At 46.3% G+C, this 26,088-nt stretch overlaps 1 protein-coding gene across 1 annotated transcript in view; it reads right to left on the reverse strand.

Moving 5' to 3' along the window:
• PLXNA4 (plexin A4) overlaps positions 1–26,088 on the reverse strand; it is a 598,107-nt gene that overhangs the window by 26,673 nt on the left and 545,346 nt on the right. Inside the window, exons 25-29 of the mRNA XM_077935356.1 lie at positions 18,923–19,082; positions 14,649–14,752; positions 10,803–10,902; positions 8,293–8,483; positions 3,117–3,286 (exon numbers count right to left, since the gene is read on the reverse strand). Of these exons, the coding sequence (XP_077791482.1) occupies positions 3,117–3,286; positions 8,293–8,483; positions 10,803–10,902; positions 14,649–14,752; positions 18,923–19,082 (725 nt within the window). The remainder of the gene's footprint in view (positions 1–3,116; positions 3,287–8,292; positions 8,484–10,802; positions 10,903–14,648; positions 14,753–18,922; positions 19,083–26,088) is intronic.

Here is a 26,088-nt window from a genome sequence, read left to right on the forward strand (position 1 = left end):
TGTTAAGCAGAGTCTCCTTGACTGGTCTGAAAGATGCTCCTTCACAAGCCATTCAAGGCTTTGAAGATGATCAACACCAGCATTTTTAGTTAGCCCAGAAACGGACTGTTAGCTAGTGAAATTCCTTTAAGAGGTATCATTTTCCTAGCCCAGGTTTCACCATTCTGGTATTCTCCAAATGCCCTGGACCACAATTCCCATCAGTTCCAACCAGCCTTAACTGGTCCAAGGTGCTCTGTGGCACGGAAGCCACTTGTGCACGACTGGCAGAGTCGCCCCAGTGAGCAGACATGGGGAATACTGCGTGAGTAATTGCAATCCAACATCAACCCTGCTATGTGGGTATCCTTGCAAATGACCACCATGTCTGGAGACAGGCAATCAGGTTATGCATCCCTAGCAGTGATCAGAGAAGATACGACCTCTGGACGGAGCACAGAAAGAAGAACTGGGCGCTTTCATCTGCCCCAGCTGCAAGAAAACATGTTTCTCCTGTAGGGATCTCTGCAGTCATAGCAAGCGCTCTAACTCTATAATGGCTTGACTTTACCCTCCAATGGTGCACACTTCCAACAGAAGCCAGCTAGGACATCTTTTGGATGAACAGTTGCCTGCCAGACTTCACACCTACAGAACATTTCGTTGCAAGTTCTTAGCTTAGCAGCAAGCAAGCAAGGATAAAAATGCATTGAAAGCCCATATTTTGAGGAAGCACGTTTAGAAATGTGCATTTAGATGTGCATTCAAATGCTAAAGCAGCTCGTTGTCTGGCTGTAATGGGATAATCCCCATGTATGCAGCCCTGAGCTGCCATGAAACGAGATGCTGATGATAATTATATCAGAGTAATATTGAATTACATAACAAGAACAATGGCGCTGCTCCTTTGCCAGCCTTGTAGTCAGTGCACCCCATTTGAAACTAAACAGTGATGGTGACTGCTTCAAAATTTATTCCTGTTCCGAACCTGTCCAGCTACCTTCAAAGGACCCACGTCCTCCATATGTAAGCTCCATGAACTGCCAGATAACACAATTCTTTCCCTAACAAAATCCTGGCTATTTCTGTCGATTGCACTTGAATCCCGACTTATTACTGAATCTTCCTTGAGTCAAGGGACTTCTCCCAGCATCTGGTAGCAGAAGATATGTAGAGCAGTAGCTTGGAAGAATGAAGCCAAGGGAAGCCAACTTGGAATCATTTGAATCTGACTGAGAAGAGATCATTTCCCCCCCTTGTTTCTCAAGCCCCCCCCTTCTACCCACCTTCTTCCCTCCCCCCCCGCCCCCCTTAAATAAACCTCCTGCTCATTTAGTCTGAGTGGCTTCAATCAGACTTAGATTAGTGCCACAGATGATAATAATATGCTAATGTTTCATTAGCTGAAAGCTTCTTTGGTTGCCTGGAGTTTCTCTTGTTTATTTATTTGTGTGTTTGTGATGCCGACAGCCTGCCAGTCAGCATGGAGGAGATGCTTCAGAGCGCCTCTGGCTCACTCGCCTGCATCTCAAGCCATGCCAGAGTCTTTCGGATTGTTGCAGAGAAGGTTGTGACACTTCCTAGCAGACTGGCACAGTGAGAAAGGGAGCCTCCCTCTCCGCTGATCTTTGCGTGTGGCTCCTGTTCCATGGAAAGCCACTTCCGCCCTACAGAGGAGGTGGGATTGCGGGCTTCAAGGGCCCCGTGCCATTGGGGGGATTCCCGGCCACGTCACCCCCTGGCCAGCCAATCGGCTGGCTCTGGGGGCGTAGTCTGCCCTATTTAAGGCAGGACACGGCCGGGGCTCTCCCTCTTTGCCGCCTGCCAGCTGTTCCGGTTTTCCCCACCCTATAAGGTTTTCGTTCCTTGACCTTGCTACGGACATTGGTTGGTCGCTGTTGAAGGGCCTGGTAGGAATTTTTCCACTTGGCAAATCGGCACCAGCCACTTGGTTTTTGCCTACCTGGTAGCAAATCGTCACAATTTTCTTGGTGTTGGCCGTTAGGCATTGGTATTGTTCTGTAGATGGAAGAGGGGAGGAAGTGCCATCACCTGCTCCGCATATTGAAGGGTAGCCCGATAAAGGATTCCGGGGGGCGTGGCCCTGTCCGAAGCCTAGGGAGGTGAGGGCCTAAGGCACGCCCCCAATCGGTGACCCTGGGGGAGTTCCTAGTTGATGTGCATCAGCAGGACTCCCCCTACTGGTGGTTAACCCTTCCTGGACTTCAAGTAGATGGGCTGAAGTCGGATATAGTCGGTTAGGACCAATGCCTAAGCCAATACCGCTCATCACCTGTAACCAATAAAGTTGTGGCTTTATTTAGCCCATTAACCTTAATAATTTTGTCATTATTTCCACTGGGGGGGGGGGACTCGCCACACAATATAGCAGCAGCCTAGAGCTGGTGTCCCCCAAGAGGCAGCTGTGGGCTCCATCAGACACCCTTCTTGGTGCTAACCATGCCCCCTTGCATATCACATTTAAAAAACAACAACTGAGGGGGTTTCTTGGGTGGCATTCAACCAACTTGTTCTTTAGGGAGGCAGTGGGGCACATATATGGAGTGGTGGGGAAGCCTTGTGTCCAGATCAAGTGAAGTGATAGTACCATTCTATTCTGCCTTGGTCTGACCCCACCTGAAAACACTGTGTCCAGTTCTGGGTGCCACAATTTAAGGATATCGACAAGCTGGAAGGTGTGCAGAGGAGGGCAACCAAGATGATCAAGGGTCTGGAAACCAAGCCTGATGAGGAACGGTTGAAGAAGTTGGGGATGTTTAGCCTGGAGAACAGGTGACTGAGAGGAGACAGAGTAGCCATCTTCAGATATCTCAAGGGCTGTCACATGGAAGAGGGAACAAGCTTGCATTCTCCTGCTCTGGAAGGTAGGACCTGAACCAGTGGATTCAAGTTACAGGAAAGGAGATTCTGACTAAACATTAGGAAGAGCTTTTTGATGGTAAGAACTGTTCAGCAGTGGAACAGATGGTTCTTCTTCATTGGAGGCTTTGGGGCAGAGGTTGGATGGCCAGCTGTTAGAGATTATTTAGCTCTGACCCCTACATTGCAAGGGGTTGGAATAGATGACCATTGGGGTCCATTCAAACCCTATGATGCTACGACAATGTTGCACTCACCAGTTGCTTTTCCAAGTGTGCCGCACGTGAGGATCGTGGATGTTGTGCTTGTCTGCCTGCTCGTCCAAGAAGTCGAACATGTATTTGATGGCCAGGGGCAGGGCACTCCCACGATGCGCTGTGCTGAAGATGGTCTCAAAGAGGTCATCCACAAACTTCTGTAAAGTGCCCTGGTAGGAGGAAAGCAAAAGGAGGAAGAAGAAGAGTAGAAGAAGAGTTTGGATTTGATAATCCCGCTTTATCACTATCCGAAGGAGTCTCAAAGCGGCTAACAGTCCCTTTCTCCCCCACAACAAACACTCTGTGAGGTGAGTGGGGCTGAGAAACTTCAGAGAAGTGTGACTGGCCCAAGATCACCCAGCAGCTGCACGTGGAGGAGTGGGGAATCGAACCTGGTTCACCAGATTACGAGTCCACCGCTCTTAACCACTACACCACACTGGCTCTCAGTGTGGTGTTGCGGGTGGTAAGCAGGTCCATCACTGGAGGACAAAAGGATTCTAAACCAATGTGTGAATAGGCTAGCTCTATGACATCACTTCAGATGTCACAAAATGTTTTCACTCCGGAATGCACAACTGCCATAGTTGTCGGATTCCTCGTTGTGCAGCATTACAGCCTATGGAACTGATTCTTGCTACACGCCTCCCAAACCTGAAATGATCTAGGAAGATCAGAGTTGTAGAGTTGGAAGGGACCCTGATGATCATCTAGTCCAACCCCCTGCAATGCAGGAATGTGCAGGTGTCCATTACAGGGATCAAACTTTCAACCTTGACATTATCAGCACTACACACTAACCAGCTGAGCTAGACAATTGGGTGAGTAGTACACATTGTAGGCTTTGTTTGTGTTTGTGTGTGTGTTTTTCAAAACTGGGTCCCTTTCTTGACCATGAAGGTTTATCAAAATCTTTGCCCCATCTGTGGCTAGAATTGTCAACTGTTTAAAGGCTTTATTCTGGTATATTATTATTATTATTATTATTATTATTATTATTATTATTATTTCCATCTGACTGGGTTGCCCCAGCCATCTGGGTGGCTTCCAACATAGATAAAAACATAATAAAACATTAAACATTTTTTAAAAACTTCCCTATAGGGGGCTGCCTTCAGATGTCTTCTAAAGGTTGTAGAGTTACTTATCTCCTTGACATATGACGGGAGGGCATTCCACCATTCACTTTTTGCTCAAATAAGTTTACATAAATTTGCACATTGTTCAGATAACAAGGGTCTCATTTTGAGAGTCAAATTAGAGGTGATGGGGACAGCAAGATCCATTTATTACATGTTTGCCCCATTTGTTTATGAGGTGAGGGAATAATAATAATAATAATAATAATAATAATAATAATAATAATAATACAGAGGTGCCCCGCAAGACGAATGCCTCGCAAGACGGAAAACCCGCTAGACGAAAGGGTTTTCCGTTTGCGATGCGCTTCGCAAGACAAATTTCCCTATGGGCTTGCTTCACAAGACGAAAATGTCTTGCGAGTCTCGCCATTTTTTCCCCGCTCCCCCCCCCTTTTTCTAAGCCGTTAAGGCGCTAATAGCCTTTTAGCAGCTAAGCCGCTAAGCCTTTAAAAGCCGCTAAGCCGCTAAACTGCTAATAGCGCTAATCCGCTTAGCCGCTAATAGGGTTGCTTCGCAAGACGAAAAACCTCTAGACGAAGAGAATCGTGGAATGGATTCTTTTCGTCTTGCGAGGCACCACTGTAATAATAATAATAACAACAATAATATTTTTTTATTTATACCCCGCCCTTCCCGTTTCAGAAAACTGGGCTCAGGGAGGCTAACAACAAATTTAAAACACTTAATTGATGCAACAAAAAACAGCATAAAATACAGGATAAAATGTGAATAACAATAAATTCAGAATTCAAAAATCAATTTAGGGGGGAAATCCATCCAACAAACATTAGATGATCACCAGGGCTAGCTGGCTAAATTACTCCTATTTGGGCCAGCAAGGAGACCAGGGGAGAATTAGCTGTGAGATCCAAGAGCAGGTACAGTGGTACCTTGGGTTAAGAACTTAATTCGTTCCAGAGGTCCGTTCTTAACCTGAAACTGTTCTTAACCTGAAGCACCACTTTAGCTAATGGGGCCTCCTGCTGCTGCCACGCCGCTGGAGCACGATTTCTGTTCTCATCCTGAAGCAAAGTTCTTAACCTGAAGCACTATTTCTGGGTTAGTGGAGTCTGTAACATGAAGCGTATGTAACCTGAGGTACCACTGTAATCTTCATAAAAAGGGGAGGGGGAGGGAAGGAAGGGGAATAAAAGATCAGGCTAAGTTCCAAATGAAAGCCAGGCGGAATAGTTCTGTCTTACAGGCCCTGCAGAAGGAAGTTAAATCCTGCAGGGCCCTGGTCTCATGGGACAGAGCATTCCACCAGGTCGGAGCCATCACTAAGAAGGCCCTGGCCCCGGTGGAGGATAATCTGACTTCCTTAGGAATGGGAGGGTTAAGCAAATTCAATGGCTACTAGCCAGAATGGTTATGTTTAACTATGCATGAGAAGAACTAATTTCTTTGGTCTGTCTTGGATTTTCCAAGGTTCCATTGGATGTCCACAAGTAGGCTGAGTTCAGCTTTCTTCACCCGCCTGGTCCTCTTGATGCAAAATTTAGACGCTGCCCGCCCCCTAACCTCCACCCCTAAGCTTGCTTCATGACGATTCGTTTTCCTTTCCTAACGCAGCACTGCTGGGGAGCCCCCTTCTGCCTGCCCTGCTTCCGCGCAGCGCTGCGAAGTTGTCGGCAAAACCAATTCTGTGTAAATAACAAAGTGCCAGCGCTGAGCGACAAGGAGGTGTTGCCACGCGGAAGGCATCAAGTGTTAAAGCGCCGTCCGTGGCATTCTCGGGCTGAAAGTCAACTGCAGAGAGTTATAGAGCTGTCAGGCAAATCATCTCCCATGAAAGGCTGAGCGCGGTGACAGATTGAGTGCTCACCGCCGGCTCGCTTGCCTGCCTGCACCTTCGTACAGGCCAGCACCTCGGCAGAGAGGCTGTTTCCCCTTGTCAACCAGTCCGCTGGAGAACTCTCTCCATCTCTCTCCTCCTCCGCTAAACGCTCCTCCTGATCAACCCCCCCTAAACATTAGAGGAGGGAGAGAATGGTTATTGCGTTCCAGACAACAGGATGCATTATGAGGGTGTTCCTCAAGCAAATTTCAGCTTGTTCAGGGTCACAGAGACTCCTGGAAGATGGGAAGTCTGTGCAGCACACAGTGAAATGACTCAGGGGGTTAATAATATAAACACTAAAAAAAAAACTATATTATTAACTTGTAAGATATGGATTTGTTCGGGGTTTTTTTTAGTTGTTGTTGCTTTTTTAGTTTTTCGAATGTTGGTTTTTGTGTATTGTTATTTCTCGATATTTTTCGTGTTGATGCTGTTGTGTGGAAAATACTAATAAAATTATATATATATATATATATATATATATATATATATATATATATATATATATAAAGAAAGAAAGAAAAAGAAATGCCTTAGGAGGAGCTTTCCAGAACCGGAGGACATTTGCCCGACACCCTTGACGTATCCATTCTTTGCCTGGATTTTAGCTCTTTCTTTCTTTCTTTCTTTCTTTCTTTCTTTCTTTCTTTCTTTCTTTCTTTCTATCTTTATTGTTTTAAAATGCAATCATACAAGGAAGGTAAGTATAACAGAATTAAGTACAAAAAGGGGGGGGGGAGATTCATCACGACAAAAAAGGCAAGAAAAGATTTAAGACGACAAATTAAAAAATAGGAAAAGAGAAATGATAAAGAAAGACCAAATGTTTATACAACATCATGTCTTAACCAATAAAGTTTTCTGTATGAAACTTACAATCGTTCTTATTATACTTTTTCTCATCATGATTTTATCGCACAGTTTAATTTTATATCTTTTTTCATATGTTCTGTTAGGATGTTTATTTCATTCATTTATTGTACACAAGTATCATTCCAGTTCTGCTAGGATGGTGTCATTTTTACAGTATAATCTTATATATCCCTTAAATATTTTCCATTCTCCATATACGTTCTGATTTAAGGCTCCCCTGACTTTTCCCGTCAGCTTTGCTAGTTGGAGATACTCTATCATAAGGGCTGTTATTGTTGGTGTTTTTTCACATTTCCAACTTCGTGCTACAAGTATTCTCGCTAAAATCGCAGGATTTTAGCACTTTCACTAAAACATTTAAATACATGCCCTGCAACATCTCTCCAATGAAAAAAGGGACATCCTAAGGAAAAGTAGGACATTCAAAAACAGAAACTGGGACAGCTTCTCTAAATCAGGGACATCCCGAGAAAATAGGGACAGTTGGAGGGTCTGTAAATATGTTATTTAATAATAATAATAGTGGGCATATTTAAATAAGTCTCCCTGGTTGCTAAGACTCTTCTTGGAAGCCATGTTGACGCTCTCCCTTCAGAAGGCCCAAATGATTTGTGACTGACATTCACCTTGACCTATAAGCAATGCCAGAACTCTGGAATCCCCACCCTTCTGGAGGTGTGGCAGGCTAGATTGCTTTACATTTTCCCAGCGACATCTACACTAGCTTGGTGATGTCCACAGAATGGACGAAGGCAGGATCCCCAAGGATGTGGTCTAGAGCAGTGTTTCCCAACCTTGGGCCTCCAGCTGTTTTTGGACTACAACTCCCATCATCCCTAGCTAGCAAGACCAGTGGTCAGGGATGATGGGAATTGTAGTTCAAAAACAGCTGGAGGCCCAAGGTTGGGAAACACTGCTTTAGAGGACTTCTGGCACCAGGTCCAACTCTGCATTATGAAAATGTCTGCAAATGGGATATGAAGGCTGGCAACCATAGGTACTACAATATATGCATAGACTTTAGATATCTTTGCAGTGATTGTGAATATTAACGGTTGCATTTAAAGGGGTGAAGTCTGGGTACCTTCTGAATAGCAGGAAACACTGCAGATGAAGAGGTAAACCCAGCCGCAAAATCATCCTCTCATCTCTTACCTGCCAAGACAAGGGTTTGAGCCCTACGTGGGACAAAATATTCCTGCATTGCAGGGGGTTGGACTTCCAAACTCTATGATTCTAAGATCCCAAGAGTACTGGTACCTTCTGTCCTCCAAAGCCTTCTCCACCAAATTATTCCCCGATCCCCATAGCCCTTCCCTACCTTGGTGGCTAGCAGCCTGGTCAGGTAGATCTCTGACACCATCTTGCTCCCTCGGTCGCCCTCCTTCTGATCTCCGTGCTCGTGGTTCTTGACCAGATGCCACATCTTGACTCCACTCTCCAGGTCGGGTGTGATCATGGGCGTCCGGGAGCGCAAGCTGTCTGGGCTGCCCGTGTAGCGGATCATGTTTTCTGAAAGGGCAAAATCCCATAGCTTCAGGATGTTTTCTTCAAGGACAAGCTGGGCAACCAGGTCTCGGGGGCCAGTTCTCCTGTGAGCTCGCCTTACCCCATATATGCCAAATCAACTGCATAGATCGGCGGAACTGGCATTGCTACAGGGCCACATAATATGTGTTCCACATTTGTAAGGAACTGGCCATTTAGTATGGCAGCATGTATACTTTGGAACTCCCTGCCTATTGACCTGAGGCAGGTGCCTTCGCTGTATTCTTTTTGGCGCCTGTTAAAAACATTTTTGTTTAGAGCTGTGTCTCTCAAACTTGGATCTCCAGTTGTTTTTGGACTACAATTCCCATCCTCCATGGCCATTGGTCCTTCTAGCTAGGGATGATGGGAGTTGTAGTCCATAAACAGCTGGAGACCAAAGTTTGGGAAACTCTGGTTTAGACAAACATACATGTTTATAAAGCTGGCTGGGAACTGTAGTTCAAAACATGAGGAATGCACCAGGTTGGGGAAAAACTGATACATAGTATGCAAGACTGTCTTTCTCTTCTATCATATCAGGTTCCGCCCCCACCCCCATGAAGCTCTTTAGCTAGAGTTGGCTATGTATCTGTTCACATGAACACGGACAATAATCTTTTAACCACGCTGGGCTTTTGAGCCTACTATTCTGGCTTGGTGCCATAGCTGTCAACTTACAGATTTGAAAATAAGGGACCAGCAGCCTCGAAAATAAGGGATCAGCAGCCAAAATAAGGGATTTCCCCAGCACAGGTATGTTCAACTTCTGAGCCCCTCCGAGCCAAAGGCAGAAAACCCAGCCAGAAGCCAAACGAAGCCTCAAGCGGTGGTTCCCACAGTGCAGCAACCCAGCAAAGGGGATGCAGCAAGGGAAACCACCGTCACCTCTCTGCTGGGAAGTGCTGAGCAAAGGCGAGCCCCCAGGCAACACGGCCAATTTGATCAGCACAAGGCATGCAGGCTCCACCCCCCAGTCGTTCTTAGACTCCTTATTGGGTGAGCAACGCAGCCAAGCAACACAGTTGGAGCCTCCCTCCTCCCTGGCCAGCAGGGAGAAGAGCTGCTTCCTTTGAAACCCGGGAAATTTAAGGGACATCATCAATAAGGGACAGCAGCGGGGCACAGCGCTGGGATAAGGGACTTTCCTGCCAAATAAGGGACAGTTGACAGCTATGCTTGGTGCTCAAATTCCCCGAGTGCGATTTTGACTGCTGCTCTTGTAGATTTTAGAAGGATATGCAAATCATGACGCTGAATGGGGAACACCACACTTTATAAGGTTAATGCAAAAAGTGGGACCAAATTGTCATCTGCCATGAGCTAAGATCAGAGGTCACCATGGAGGGCAAGATCTATCTTGGAAAATGCACTAATGAGTTGCAAGCTGTATTAATTACTGCCAGGAGCATCCTGGAGCATCGTGGACAGAGCTTAAGTTATTGGTCTTCATCTGCTGGGTCATGACCTGACCTAAGGTGGGTTGTATCAGAATGTGGTGCTACCATTTCCTTTCCTTTCTTTTTAGCCCTTCCACCCCCACCAGGGAAGAGTCAGGAGTGCAAAACAGATACTTGGGGTAAGCATGCACCGTAAAGGGGTATAAGATCTTCCTTCTTCTTTCCACAAATATCTCTACCTCTCCAAATAATGGAATGAAAACCCAGCGCAACCTAGAGGTGAATCCGACCAACTTCAGTGCAGGACTTTACAAGGCAATTCCAGACTGCCACTGTTTAGGGGTGAAATTCAACCACAGGCTGGCAATTTGAGGTTGCACAGTGATAGTTGTTTTGGAGCTTTTGGGCATATCATGAGGAATAGGTAAAAGGTAAAGGACAATGACCCCTGGATAGTTAAGTCCAGTCAAAGCGACTATGGGGTTGCAGTGCTCATCTCGCTTTCAGGCCGAGGGAGCCAGCGTTAGTCCGCAGACAGCTTTCCGGGTCATGTGGCCAGCATGATTAAACCACTTCTGGAGCAACGGAACACCATGACAGAAACCAGAGTGCACAGAAACACTGTTTACCTTCCCGCCACAGTGGTACCTATTTATCTACTTGCACTGGTGTGCTTTCGAACTGCTAGGTTGGCAGGAGCTGGGGCAGAGCAATAGGAGCCCACCCCATCATGGGGATTCAAACCACTGACCTTCCGATCAGTAAGCCCAAGAGGCTCAGTGGTTTAGACCACATCGCCACCCACATCCCTATCATAAGGAAGACCAGGATGTGAGCCTTACACCCTGGCCTGGACTCCCTTCCCTCTCCACCCCCATTGTCCTCAGGGTGCCCAGGCTCTTACCATACTTGCTAGCAGAGGTCCTGGAGACGGTGGAATTGTTGACAGCATTGTAGGCTGTCACCTGCTTGGACACCAGAGCCACCACGGATCCATCGGGCACCTAAAGAGGGAAAGAGCCACAGTGTCAGGGACTAGACTGAAGAGGAATGGTGGAGCCTAGCCCCCACTCCTCCTGAACCTTCCCAAGAGGAGGAGGACAGGACAGATTTACAACAGTGGTTTGCAGAAGGTCATGGCTCTGAGACGGAAGAAGGACAAAGCTGGGAGAGAATGGAAGAAGAGGAGGGGGAGTGTTAGGATCGCCCTACACTCGTGTAGGACCCTGGTAGAGACACATGCCCGACTGGCATGTCCTCTCCCTCCTGGTCGGTCGTTTGGGAGCTTCAAAAGCTTTCTCCAGTTCTGGGAAAGATCCCGATCCGAAACCCTGGAGAGTCACTACCAGTCAATGTAGACAGTACTGAGATAGATGGACCAATAGTCTACCCCTATGTTCCTAGGGAAGTTCCCTATCTCTGCCATAGGCTACACAACACATACAGCCAGCTTTTATCAGGAGAGAGAAGGGGGAAGTGGCAGTGAGGTCAGCATGGTGCAAACACACCAGCGGAGCCAATCTGGTGCTCTTGCCAGCATTTTTGCACCAGGTCAACCTCCTGGGATGCAGCAGTGGCTCAGCCGGCAGGAGGTCAGAGGTAAGAATGGTGAAGAATGAAGCCTTGAACAGGCCCTGGGGTTACTTTGCACTTTTGAGGAAGGATTTATGGCTGCTGGTCTCTGGGACTGTGGGCCACAAGAGGCCACCTGAAGCCCAGAAGAGCGGAAAGCTCTCCAAAAGATGGGAAGCCTTCCAGCTGCTGATTGATGCCCTCTCAGAGCTTCTCTTCAAAAAGCAGGCGGAACAATACAGAATATTTAGCTGCGCCGGGAACATCTTTGAAGAATGCGTAATTCCGAGAAGAAAGGGAGAGGGAGAGGACCTGGGGAAGAGACGCCAGCTCTTCTACCAGCAATAACAATAATTAGCACTTAACACAGAGTGCCTTCATCTTCAAAGCATCTCTGAGATGCTAATTAGCCAGCTCTTCATGGAGCCCAGAAAGGTGGCTTTTAACACCTGCAAGTTAGTCTTCCCGTCCTCGCATTTAGGGAGGAGGGTCAACAGTGTCCCACTGAAACATTGGTGGCTATCCAATTGGTGGTATAAGATCTGCACACTAATAGCCTTTTGCCGAAAAGCCTCTTGTGGCTTTCAGGTTTGCCTGCCTTCTGCGATTCAATCCCTTCAAGTTCTCAGTTGTAATGTTGGAAGGCTGGGACTGAGTAGATCTAACAGATCTTCCACTCCAGCCTCCTGATCGAACTAAGGACATGTTTCTGGAAGAATCCTGTGCGATCCTGAGGCAGCTCTAGACACAGACGTTTGTGTGCTGTTATTATTATTATTTATTATTTCGGTCACAGACGAGTTCCAGCCCACATACAATATCCAGGAAGTCATAAAACATGATAGGGATACATTTGAATTTGCAATTAGGTATACCAGGGACAAGACAGATACAGCAACAGTTAAAAATATATAAATTAAAACTTAGTCACTAAAATCTAACCTAAAATTAATGGGTGGCGGTGGTGTTGTTGTTTGAAAAGTGTGGTTAAAATAGCCATTTGAAGGTGGTGGAAGCTGGCAGGGATGAGCTTCTGATCTGGATGAAGCCCCTCTCCAATGGCCTTTGCAAACAGCACCCTGCATCATAATGTTTAGGTGTCTATGGAAGCGTTTTTGTTTAAGAAGGCTTTCCCTGAGGTATGAGCCAGTCATTCAGGATCAGAACCACAGGACTGTAAGGTTTAAATGGACCCCAAGGGTCACTGAGTCCAACCCCATCCAATGCAGGGATCACAGCTAACTAATCCCTGACATATGGCCATCTGACCTCTGTTTTAAAATCTCTGCCTGCCACCTCTGTTCCACTGCTGAACACCTCTTACCACAGCCAATGGCTGAGGATGCTGGGTTCTGTAAGGCAACAACATTTGGTGGGTAGCATGCTATCTAGCCCTGCCTGGCTGCAGCACAGCTTGCTTTCAAGCTCAATGTCAGTGGAAAACTGCCAGAGAAACATCAGAGGACCTTTCCATGCTGGGGCAAGAAGAAATGGACCTCCATTTCCACCCTTGGGCCTCCTCTTCCACCCATAGATCTCCCTCTCAGCTTCTGTAGAGGAGACTTGTTGTTTAGTCGTGTCTGACTCTTCATGACCCCATGGACCAGAGCACGCCAGGCCCTCCTGTCTTCCACTGCCTCCCACAGTTTGGTCAAACTCATGCTGGTAGCTTCGAGAACACTGTCCAACCATCTCGTCCTCTGTCGTCCCCTTCTCTTTGTGCCCTCCATCTTTCCCAACATGAGGGGCTTTTCCAGGGAGTCTTCTCTTCTCATGAGGTGGCCCAAGTATTGGTGCCTCAGCTTCAGGATCTGTCCTTCCAGTGAGCACTCAGGGCTGATTTCCTTCAGAAAGGAGAGGTTTGATCTTCTTGCAGTCCATGGAACTCTCAAGAGTCTCCTCCAGCACCAGAATTCAAAAGCATCAATTCTTCGGCGAATAAGTGACTTGCCTCCATCTGCCATTGTTGGGAACGAAGGCACAGTATCCTCCGAACCTAGCCCTCCCCCCCTTGCCCTGTTAGTTAGCACGCAGGGTCCTCTGGGGAGTTGTGGCATTTCCCTTCAGGACCGAAAGCATCAATCTCCTTCCCCTGCCTGAATGGAATTAACTGCTGTCCTCCTCATTATCTCATCTCCGCTTCCAATCTGTTTCTAATCTGTGGCCTGACATTTCATCCGATGCCATCACAGGGGGAGTGAAGGCGATGTGGGACGCGCGTGCTGGAATAAAGAAAGGAGTTGGGGGAACGGTTTTCTCTCCTAAGCTGGATATTTTCTGATTGAATGTCACCAGGTGACGGAGTCGCCTGTCAAGGAAGACAGGGAGAGGCACCCACTTGATGGCTGAGAATTGAACGACTTGTCATTCCTCTGACCCAGCTCTTTCATAAAGTTTGAAAAATAAACTCCCTCCCTACTTTGCTGGGCCCAGGGCTTAACCCAGGCAACGTGGTCCAGGTCCAGTCCCAAATCCAAGGATTCCGCAAGGAGTCAGTCCGACAGGGCCAAGGCAGGACACAAGGCAAGCAACCAGGCTAGATCAGGCACAGGGTTTCAGGCAGCTTCTAGCAAACAGAAATGTTGCCCCCACAACCTGGGGTGGGGTCCGACAGCCTTTTATCTTTGTTGGGGTAACAGCCGGTCCTGATCCCCCGGCGACTCACCTCCCTGTTTCTCCCGAAGGCGAGCACTCCTCCTGCAAGTACTCAGGTCTCTCCTTCTCTCAGACCTTAGTCTCTGCAGCTCGGGAGATGTCGGTGGGTTACTAGACCCAGGGTCCGCCTCAGCCTCCCCTGACCCAACCGGTAGTGGAGCAGCTGTAAGTGATTGCCCAGCTGAAGGCAACGAGGTAATCCCCACATCTGGAGCCAGGGCAGGTTTACGCCCCTAACTCAGCCCAGCTGGTGCTTGTCGCAGGGGAAGCTGTGCAGACTGCGGCTCTTAAGGATCAGGCTCCAGACTGGGTTCAGATGCCGCCTGAGGCAAAGGATTTGGTGCGGACTGAGACTCCTCTGGTTCCGAGTCCGAGCCGAGTCCCAGGCCATCACACCTACATCTGGTAAACTAATAAACATCAGGCAGAGGGCTAACACTGCATTTGCTTTAACTGCTTTTGTGATGAAGTCAACCTGGTCCCTGGAATTCAAGGGGTAAGAACAGCAAAGATTCCAGATTACCTGATAGTGAGCGAGGTTATTGAGCCTTTTCCAGTCATTCTCGATCTTCGTTGTGATGTCCTCGTCTTGAAGGATCATCCTGGCTCCGCTCGCTTGCCTCCACTCTGCAGAGAGAGAGAATCACAGGTGACCTTCCTCACCAGGAGACATGGGGGGAACCACAAGAGAGAAGGAAGGAGGGTGACTGTGGTCAGACTTGCTGGCTCTCAGTCTGCAAATGTGAGTCTGCCCAAGGCTTCCTCTGATCCAGGGCTTGTGTTGCAAGAAAAAATATAGAGTGCCTCTGTGCTGGTGTGGGGAACCTCAGGCCTAGGGGATGAATGTGGCCCTCCGGAACTTTCTATCTGGCCCTCAGGACTCTCCCCAAGCCATACTCCTGTTGGCCCTCCTTTCCACCCTCCTGCCTTGTGTTTTTGCCTGCTTGGATGGAGGATAGAGGGGCTGTGTATGAGTGCATGTTGAAACTAGCCTACTACACAAAGGCAAAATTTATCTTAATTATTCCTCCCACTTTTGCTTCTGACCCTGCCCACCAGTAGTGTGAAGAGTGTGAACTGGACATTGGGCTGAAAGTGGCTTCCCACCCCAGCTCTAAGCATGTGCAAAATGCTTCTTCCCTCTCTGAGAGACGGCAACAAAATTCAACACATATCTGGGTTCAGGAGCTCGGAAAGCTCCAACGCCCAACTTCACAATTTTTAAAAGGAGCGTGGGGACACCCGCCACAGCCTCTGTTTATGCTTCTCATACAGAAATGTGAAAACCGCTGCCAATTTGATTTGACCCTAGCAACTCCCTTACTGCATAATTAAAATGCATTTGCAAAACCAATGCTCTGCTTTTGCTGTCTATTTTGCAGAAGTTCAACTGCAAAAAGCGTCTATGCTGAATGAAGGTAAAGTGGGAAGGCGGACAACTTTGTCTGGAAGGACGTGGGGCAGTTTCAAGTCTCTCAGTTTCTAATTTCCGCAGTCTTCAATTCAGTTTTCCACATTTCTGCAGCAATCTGTGATTTGTGTCTGTATATACACAAAATTCACCAGCCTTTTAGTGTGAATTCCTTCAACCTTACATGCAGCTTTGGCTTATATACACATTTTTACAGAGCTGTTTCCTCAGTATAATGCTATTTTCATTGATAAATGCATTTTATACATGCTTTATTGCACTGTATGACTTTAGTATATATGTTACCTAGCTGGAGAACTGCATCGCAAAATTTGGGAAAGCATGAATTTTGTAGGATGGCTGTCTTTCAGTTCACATATTGTTTTGGAAAGGGCGGGTTTGGCAGGTTCCCCTTTGTATGCAAACTTGAATTGAGTTCCTTCACCATCCCTAGTCCTAGGTGGGAAAAGTCTAAATGCTTTCAAACGATCTAGTTCTTTTGGTGCAGAAGCCCACAGACTTTTGACTAACAGACCCATCAAAGGCTGGAGAGAGATATTGGGGTTGTCCTTCCACACCTTTTCTTGGGGCTGCTAAAGACCAGCATGCCCCGGGGGAAGCCAGAAGCGAAGGAGCCCAGCCCAGGGAGCTCAGCTCCCAGTTGGCATGACAGGACTCTGTCCGTCTTCATTTAATCCAATGTATTTGTTTTAGTGTTTAAACTGTGAATCACCTTAGGTGCCTTGGCAGGAAGGCAGTATCTATATACCTCAAATCAATCAATTAATCAATATTTAGCATTATTGTTCATCACATTTATACCCCACATTTCCCAGAAGCACCTCAAGGAAGCATACACAGTTCTCCTCATCCTCCTCTAATTCCCACAACAACCTTGTGAGGTAGGCGAGGCTGAGAGTGAGTGACTGGCCGAAGGTCACCAAGTAAGCTTCATGTGGGGATTTGAACCCTAGTCTCCATGCTTCTGGTCTGACACTCGAACCACTACACCACACTGACTCAATCAATCAATCAATCAATCAATCAATAACATAGACCAAGAAGGTGGCACCAACGAAGACTTCTGTTATCAAGAACTTGAATGCCCAACTATAAATCTTTCCTCTCTCCCCTAACCAGCTCCTGGCTGTCCTCTCGCTCAACCTTGCCCAGCCCCTCACTCCTTTTCCAGACTCACTTCAGACACATTTCTGCCGATTTGTGCTTGAGATTTTTCTTTCTTCTCAGTGTTGATCTTGGCAGGCATTTGCATGACTTCAGCCATCTTTTGCGAGCTGCAACCCAACTGCAATTTTGAGTCCAATCAAAACATACACACTCACACGCCCTAGGACTGTAAGACTGGAGGGAAGTACATGCTGGCCTTTGCCAGATGACCAGGGCATTGGGAGGCTGCAGTTCCTGCCTCCCAGGAAGGTTGCTATGGCAAACTGGTTAGTACAGTAAGTCCTGCACCAGCAGTTGGTCAACTTCCAGGCGCCTGGAGAAGAGATTTACCACCATTGCCCTCACCAATGCTTCCTTTTTGCTGCTGCCAACCTCCTCAGGAGTAAGGATATGGGAGTCAGCCGTATTTCATCTAGCCTGTATGGCAGCAGTATGTCATCTACCCCTCCCCTCTGAACTGTATTTAAGTCAAGCTCCTTGAGGCTCAGCAAGACAAGTACCAGAAATGCTATTGCTGGTTAACTCTTGTTTTGCTATGTATTTATGTCCTTAAGCCTAGATTCTTTATTTTTTAAAATACGTGTTGGCCCAATTTGGTTTTTTGTCATTTTTAATTTTACCGTCATGTTTTGTCTTTTGTATTTTCCACTGATCTGTATGTTGATGTTTTGAATGTTTGCCACTTTGGAAATGTGAAAAAGGGGCAAGTGGCATATAAGTAAATCAATCATCAATCAATTAAGAGGGAAGATCCACCTGGACTTATCAATGCCCCAACGAAGGAGCAGCTGACCCAATGCCTGCTTTCCTCTACTCCATGGGTAGGCAAACTAAGGCCTGGGGGCCGGATCCGGCCCAATCACATCCTAAATCTGGCCTGCAGGCAGTCCGGGAATCAGCGTGCTTTTACATGAGTAGAATGTGTCATTTTATTTAAAATGCATCTCTGGGTTATTTGTGGGGGATAGGAATTCGTTCTTTTTTTTTCTTTTCAAAATATAGTCCGGCCCCCCACAAGGTCTGAGGGATAGTGGACCGGCCCACTGCTGAAAAAGTTTGTTGACCCCTGCTCTGCTCTATGAATTCCTTTTTTTCTTTATATTTTGTGCCTATTAGATTGTGAACACACACACACACACACACACACACACACACACTATGGATTGTATCTAATGTTGCTGTTCTTCATTCTCTCCATTGCATTTCCCCTCATCAAAACCTACACCAGAGGTTTGGGGGACCAAATCAGAGGGAGCCTGAGAATTTTCCCCACCCTGTCATTAGTATGTGAGATAATTCAGTCATGTACATCTGTCGCCATGTTTAAGAAGTGTCACTCGGTAAAAGTCTTATTAAAAAAAACATTATCAGTGAGGCCAGTGTAATGTATACAATAGTCTGTGCTGCCCACAAAACTGGTAAGAACCAGTTAAGGGGAAGCCTAACTCTGATGGCTAGAGTAAAAAACAACTCCAGGTACAAGGAGAGCTCTGCAACGTGCAGTAAAAAGGGGTGGTTAGTGTTATGTACTGAAGTTCTCACCCTGGGCCAGCAGGGGGATACTGTAGATAGTTTTCACTCAGGTCCACATATGCAAATAAGGGATTGAAAGTGACGTTCAGTGATTGGATAGTTACAGAAAATGGTTACTGTTGCGTTCTAGTGGAGCTCTATATAAGCAGGCTGGCTGAACCCTTCAGTTCAGTTCTGTTCTAGCCTGTGAATAAACTGTTTGAAGAATCGCTGTGTCGTCTGATATGTTCACCCACAACTTAACAGTTAGTAAGTGTTTTCCAGGACTGTGGATGGCTGAAGAGATGGTGAAGCAATGAAGTGGCAAAAAGAAGGGCGTTGGCCAGAGGATGAAACAGCCAAGTTGATGTATTTTCCCCACGCAGAGTGTGTCCTCATGAAAGGCTCTTGAATACTCTTTGGACTCTGTCCTGTAATGCATTGTTGAATAAAGTCTGACCAATTGGGAACTTGCTGCGAGCCTCTGTTCTGAACCCCTCAAAAAAATCCCTACACAATGGCAGCATGGTGAAAACTGAGCCCCACACGATGCAGGCCAGAGAAGCTGAGAGCTAACCCTTGAGGAAGTTTCCCACATGCTACTATATATTCCAATGGTTGTGTGAATTGACTGGTAGTCCTGCTGGATGCCTGGCTCAGTCGACCCAAACAAGAGACTCACGCACCTAGATCCATGTCGGCGGCTTTTGGCCGGTGGGAGCACGGCACGTTCTTGAAGATGGCGTCAAGGATCTTCTCCTTCACTTGCGTGATGGTGTCGCAGTTCAGGATCTTCACGGGGATCTCGGGGCTGTTCACATTGTCAGGGTTCACACAGCTTAGGACCTGTAGAGGGTTGTGGGTTGGAAACAAGCAGATGCGTTAGCTTAGCCAGGGGGGCTGATCCAGAAACAGCATATGGGCAAGGTGGCTTTCTCTGCTAAAGAACATCCATCTCCAGACCCTCCAAAGTTCCCTATTTTCCAGGGACAGTCCCGGATTTACAAAAGCCATACCAGTTTCTGATTTGATTCCAGAATGTCCCGTTTTTCCTTAAAAGTAAAGGGACCCCTGACCATTAGGTCCAATCACGGATGACTCTGGGGTTGCAGCATTCATTTTGCTTTATTGGCCGAGGGAGCCGGCGTACAGCTTCTGGGTCATGTGGTTAGCATGACTAAGCCCCTTCTGGCAAACCAGAGCAGCGCACGGAAATGCCGTTTACCTTCCCACCGGAGTGGTACCTATTTATCTACTTGCACTTTGACGTGCCTTTGAACTGCTAGGTTGGCAGGAGCAGGGACCGAGCAACGGGAGCTCACCCTGTTGTGGGGATTCGAACCGCCTGCCTTCTGATCAGCAAGTCCTAGGCTCAGTGGTTTAGACCACAGCGCCACCCGCGTCCCATTTCGCTTTTCCTTAGGACATCCCTATTTTCATCAGAGAAACATTGGGGGGGGGTATGTATTTAAATGTTTTAGTGATCATATTGCAGTTGTTGTACAAGGGATTGTTAATTTGACTGGAGTGTAATTGAAATTCGTAAGATTTTAGAAAGCAGAAATAAAGTAAATTATCAAACCATCAATACTCGCATGGAGGGGGCACCTAAATTACATGATTTGGCATCTGAATGATTAGTATTAGTAATTGTATTATAATTTGGCACTGTTATAATGAGGCTATTATTGGATTATTGTAATTGGAAGCTAATAAAAATTATTATAAAAAAATGATGTTCTAGTGAAAGTGCTTAAATCCAGGCAAAGAATGGATATGTCAGCTGTGTCGGGCAAATGTCCTCTGGTTCTGGAAAGCTCCCCCGAGCCATTTTACTGTGTGCTGCACAGACTTCCCTTCCTCCAGGAGTCTCGGTGACCTTGAACAAGCTGAAGTCTGCTTGAGGAACACCCTCATAATGTTTTATTATGTTTTTATATATGTTGGGAACCACCCAGAGTGTCTGGGGCAACCCAGTCAGACGGGTAGGGTATATTATTATTATTATTATTATTATTATTATTATTATTATTATTTAGGACATCCCTCTTTTCATCGGAGAAATGTTGGAGGGTATGCAACTTGCAGTAGCATCTTCTCCATAGATTGTGGAAAGAATAGGCTATAATGCTCATAAAGGGTTTGTTAACTTGAAAGCCTCCTCTGGTGGTGGTTGCTAAGCAACATGGAGTCTGAGGCATTCCAGCCCATTGTAGTAGCCGCTCTAGGCCACACACACACAAAGGCCTCATGCCACTGCCTGCCCCACAGAGATCAAGACGCTCCATCCTCCTCTCGTGATCACCACTAACTTATTCTGCTTTCAAGCTGTGCCAGCTCAGCGCTAGAAAGGTTTCAGCCGTCTGTTTGTAAGTTAGAAAGTGGAGGGTTGAAATTGATATAGGAGATAACATACTCTCATCAGCTCGAACGGAATTGCAATATTATTTTATCAGGTGTGTGTCAGCCAGACTGGTGACTGGGAGCGGCCACCGAGACCACCTAACACCGGTCTTGAAAGACCTACATTGGCTCCCAGTACGTTTCTGAGCACAATTCAAAGTGTTGGTGTTGACCTTGAAAGCCCTAAACGGCCTCGGCCCAGTATACCTGAAGGAGCGTCTCCATCCCCATTGTTTTGCCCGGACGCTGAGGTCCAGCGCCAAGGGCCTTCTGGCGGTTCCCTCACTGCGAGAAGCCAAGTTACAGGGAACCAGGCAGAGGGCCTTCTCGGTAGTGGCACCCGCCCTGTGGAACGCCCTCCCACCAGATGTCAAAGAGAAGAACAACTCCCAGACTTTTAGAAGACATCTGAAGGCAGCCCTGTTTAGGTAAGCTTTTAATGTTTGATGTATTACAGTATTTTAATATTTTTTTGGAAGCCGCCCAGAGTGGCTGGGGAAGCCCAGCCAGATGGGCGGGGTATAAATAATAAATTATTATTATTATTATTATTATTATCCTGTTTGTCCTTCAGAGGTGCTGAGAAACACCAATGGGTGCTCAGGCAGCAGCCCAGCCTAATCCAGACCAGGACGAGACCCGCTCACCGTTGCTAGATTGGCAATCCAGAATCCTTATCCCAGAAACTAAACATTTTAGGTTCTCATGAGGGAAAGGAGAAGGGCTTTGACCACAGGTCCTTCCTAGGGATTGACAAATCTTTCCATTTCTGTTTCTCTTCATTTCTCATTAACCTATCAAGTTTGGTTCTCCCCATTTCTGAATCAGTTTGTGGTTGTTGTCATTATTCTTTTTTAAATGCGCACATAAAAACTTGCCAGCGCTTTAGTGCAAATTTCTCTTAATGTACACATTTTTGTATCGAATGTTGCCCGATAGATGCATTTTTTGCAGTAAGATGTGCATTTTAGGCACTTTGCTCCACTGTGCATGTTTCTGTACATTTTTGTCTCTTTCCTGAAGGCCAATATTTCAAAAATAAATAAATTGCCAACCTGTGTCCAAGCCCCAGGGAGATCTTCTAAATTTCTTCAGATTATGGAAGGCCTTGATCCTGATGCTCTCACTCCCAACCTAATTTCTTAGCAGAGCTTTCCAAAGCCACCTCTTTCTCCCAGACATCTGGCAGGTTGCAGGTTTCCTTTACAAGGAAGGTCTCTGGCTTCACACCAAAACCTGCCCCCACCCTAGACAAACCCACTCCCCCCCCCCCGTCAAAAGCTAAATGCAAAGCAGATGAGGGGATTCCTTGGAACCTCTTTCACGCACTGAGCAGAATGGAAAGTTGGCTGCTACTTCAGAGGCATTTATTAGAAACTTGGAGTTTCATTTTTCATTTTTTTAAAAAAACAGATCTCAGAAGTGAAAAATGACTCTGAAAAATGAAATGCACACCCCTTTTCAATTTAACACATTTCAGAAGTAGATGTGAAATGGAGGTCTAAACACCTTGTGGTTTCTCTCTCTCCCCCTTCCCCTCCCCTTCCTTTTAAGTGCAAATGTTTAGCAGTTAGCATTAAGTTTCAAATTAATAATAATTCGAGACTAAGCTCCCTTGGTGATATTGCCTTGGCACAAGTTCACATGTTGTATTAATCACATGCCGGTGAAATGATTAAAAAAAATTAAAAATCACTCCCAAAGGATTTCCACCCTCCCTGTTTGGTAAGGCAAATGTTCGGTAAAATCAGTTATCATGGATAATTGATTCCTTATCACTTCAGGCAACTGCCCAACCACCAGGCAGTACCCAAGAAGATAAAGCTACCGTTGGATAAGAAGAGGAAAAAGAGACGGGATGTGGGAAACTTGCCTCTTTATTTCCACTTTGTCTCCCTGCAGAGTGGAGAAAGGCCACCGTTTAAGCAGAAAAGCGACGGGTTCATCCTTGGCACCTCTAGTTAAAAGGATCTCAGGTAAGAGATCTCAGGGTTGTGCATTACTGCTGCTGCTATTATTATTATTAATTAATTAAATTGTTAAATTTCTAGGCTTTCTTTCATTCAAGGATTACAGGTTTATAATATAAAAGCACAAATACAAAGCATAGGAACAACAACAACAAAAACATTCCCCCCAACATGACCTTGAAAGTCAGAAAGCACTGAAGTGCTTTGGTTGGGAACCAGTAGTGCTGGTTGACCCCCACCATTGAGCCAGTCACACAGAGCTTGCAAACTCACTTCTCACCCGGGACCAGCATATTTGCTTCCAAAGGCCTTGCAATGAACTGAATCAGTGGGCCAATGCCAGGAAGCCTGCCCATCATAAGCTCATGGGCAGATGGTAGAATGCCAGGCTGTCCTTTTACAGCTCTACATGCCTCAGAAGGGAAAAGGAGCATCTTCACCCCCATCATTCTGCCTGGACACTGAGGTCCAGTGCCAAGGGCCTTCTGGTGGTTCCCTCGCTGCGAGAAGCCAAGTTACAGGGAACCAGGCAGAGGGCCTTTTTGGTAGTGGCACCTGCGCTGTGGAACTCCCTCCCACCAGATGTCAAAGAGAAGAACAACTACCAGACTTTTAGAAGACATCTGAAGGCAGCCCTGTTTAGGGAAGCTTTTAATGTTTAATAGACTATTGTATTTTAATATTCTGTTGGAAGCCGCCCAGAGTGGCTGGGGCAACCCAGCCAGATGGGCGGGGTATATATAATAAATTATTATTATTATTATTATTATTATTATTATTATTATTATTATTATTATTATTATTATTACTATAAGGTGGAGCGAGGTTCAGGGAGCATAAAGAGTTCCTGCAGGGGTAACTCATCGGCTCCATGGGCTCTGTCCAGGGTCCTGAAAGACCTTTTACAGAATATTCATGTTTCCAGGGATCACACTGTGTTTCCTTACTGTCCTCGCCTTCCACCACAGACTGGCTGCCAAAATCACACCAATGCAGTTTGAAAGCATGCCAGTGCAAGTAGATAAATAGGTACCACTGAGGCGGGAAGGTAAACGGCATTTCGGTGCGCTCTGGCTTCCGTCACGATGTCCCGTTGCACCAGAAGCAGCTTAGTCATGCTGGTCACATGATCTGGAAAGCTGTCTGTGGACAAACACCGGCTCCCTCGGCCTGAAAGCAGAGATGAGGGCCATGCCTCATGGTCGCCAGTTTTATCAACCTTCCTGTGGACTTAGGACAGATATCTCCATGTGTCCTCCTGGATACCCTTGATTTTCCACACAGCTGATTTGCATGTGGGGTTCTTTTGTTCCCCCCGATGCCCAAACTATGCAGGGAAGCAGAGAACTGACCATACATGCAGGGTTTCTGCATCCAGCTACCAGTTTCTTTTTCCCAATGGAGAGGAAATTCCTACTTGCAAGTTTCCCAGTGGCTGGCCACTGTGAGAAGAGGATATGGGACTATCTGGGTCTTTCGTCATCAAACCTTTTATTGGCATCACATACAAACATCCAAAACAAATCAATACAGAATTACCACTTCCCCAGTGGAAGATCAGACGTCTGCAGTGTATTTTGACGACAAAAAAACCAAATAGAGATATTTAGCTACTAACTTGGTGAGCTCCTGATCATTCCCCAGTAATAGAAAATGTATGACCTCCAACTCTGGTTTCCATTTGGGGATACAGAGTTGATCTAGAAATTGCTGATGGAGATCAGCATATAGTTTACAATTAAGAACCATGAGTGTAAGGGTTTCCACCAGGTGGTCTTCACATGGGCAAGTTCTTTCTCCTTCCACCCTGCCTGAGAACCTTCCCCAAAGGAGGTTTGATGGATTTGAATTAAACCTGGCCAGTGAAAATGCCCTTCTTTCTTGAGGGTTAAGCTGAAATTCAAGGTAATTGCGGTTATCTGGGTCTTTGGCTTGATCCTGCAGCCAGGTATTGCTATCTCTCTCTCTCTCTCTCTCTCTCTCTCTCTCTCTCTCTCTCTCCTCTATCTATCTATCTATCTATCTATCTATCTATCTATCTATCATCTATCTATCTATCCATCATCTATCTATCTATCTATCTATCTATCTATCTATCTATCTATCTATCTATCCATCATCTATCTATCTATCTATCTATCTATCTATCTATCTATCATCTATCTATCTATCTATCTATCTATCTATCTATCTATCTATCATCTATCTATCTATCTATCTATCTATCTATCTATCTATCATCTATCTATCAGAAGCAGGAAGTGGCTGAAGGTTTATGCTTTCCCCCTGCCCTCCCCTTTCAGAGGAGAGCAACAGCAGGATGTCTGCATCTGTTCAGAAGCAAGAAGAAGTGCCTGGGCTCAGCCGAAATCAATCCCCGAAGAAAGGGCATATGGGACACCCCTTTTAAGCCTCATTAGTGACTCCGTTGCCAACATTAAAAACTCCCCACTGGGCTTTAACCAACGAGAGGCTCTGAGCGTTTTTCATCCAGGGGCAGCGAGGGAGCATGTTTGTAGATATGTGATGTCAACAGATATTAACGGATTCGACTGTAAGGATCAGAGATGCAGGGGTGTGCAGGGGACAGAAGGCGGGGGTGGGGCTGGAGGGGGCCACCCAGCATGTTCTGAGACGGTGACAAACTCGAGACACATCAGACAGCTTTTCCCTGTCCACTTCTGCCCCCGAAGGGCTTATTATAAAACGTTCGCCGTGACAGCTTCGAATCAGGTTTTGTGATCTTTGCTCTTTGTGCATTACTTGCCTCAACAAATGTGAAAACGAGATACGTGTGTGTGTGTGTGTGAAATAGAATTGTCTTCTACCCCTAGGGGAAGGAAGGGACTGCATCATGGCTGGAAGAACTACAAAGAGCATTGCCTGATTGATGCATGTAGCAGAAAGCCTTAAATGTACGCTGGGACCAGGGTACATTTAAAGCAACAACCTCCTTGATAGACCTGCCTCAGTTTTAAAGATCCTATTCAGCTGGTGGGTGCCAGCATATTTCATTCTCCTGTTGCTGGATGTGTGATTGTTACATCACATGTCTGTGTTGACATTCCATGCTTGGAATGTGTGAGAACGGAAGTCGGTTCTATCTCTTCTGCTGTATTGTACTTTTGTACAGTGGTACCTTGGGTTAAGTACTTAATTCGTTCTGGAGGTCTGTTCTTAACCTGAAACTGTTCTTAACCTGAAGCACCACTTTAGCTAATGGGGCTACCTGCTGCTGCCGTGCCACCGCCGCACGATTTCTGTTCTCATCCTGAAGCAAAGTTCTTAACCCGAGGTACTATTTCTGGGTTAGCGGAGTCTGTACCCTGAAGCGTATGTAACTCGAGGTACCACTGTACTTTCTCTCTGTCTCTTGGAGAAGATGTGAGAGCACCCCATGATTGTTTTGTCCTGTATATATTGCTTAATAAATTACTACTACTACTAATAATAATAATAATTTATACCCCGCTCATCTG

The sequence above is a fragment of the Podarcis muralis genome, chromosome 10 (genome assembly GCF_964188315.1).
Source record: "Podarcis muralis chromosome 10, rPodMur119.hap1.1, whole genome shotgun sequence".
In the NCBI taxonomy this organism is placed as follows: Eukaryota; Metazoa; Chordata; class Lepidosauria; order Squamata; family Lacertidae; genus Podarcis; species Podarcis muralis.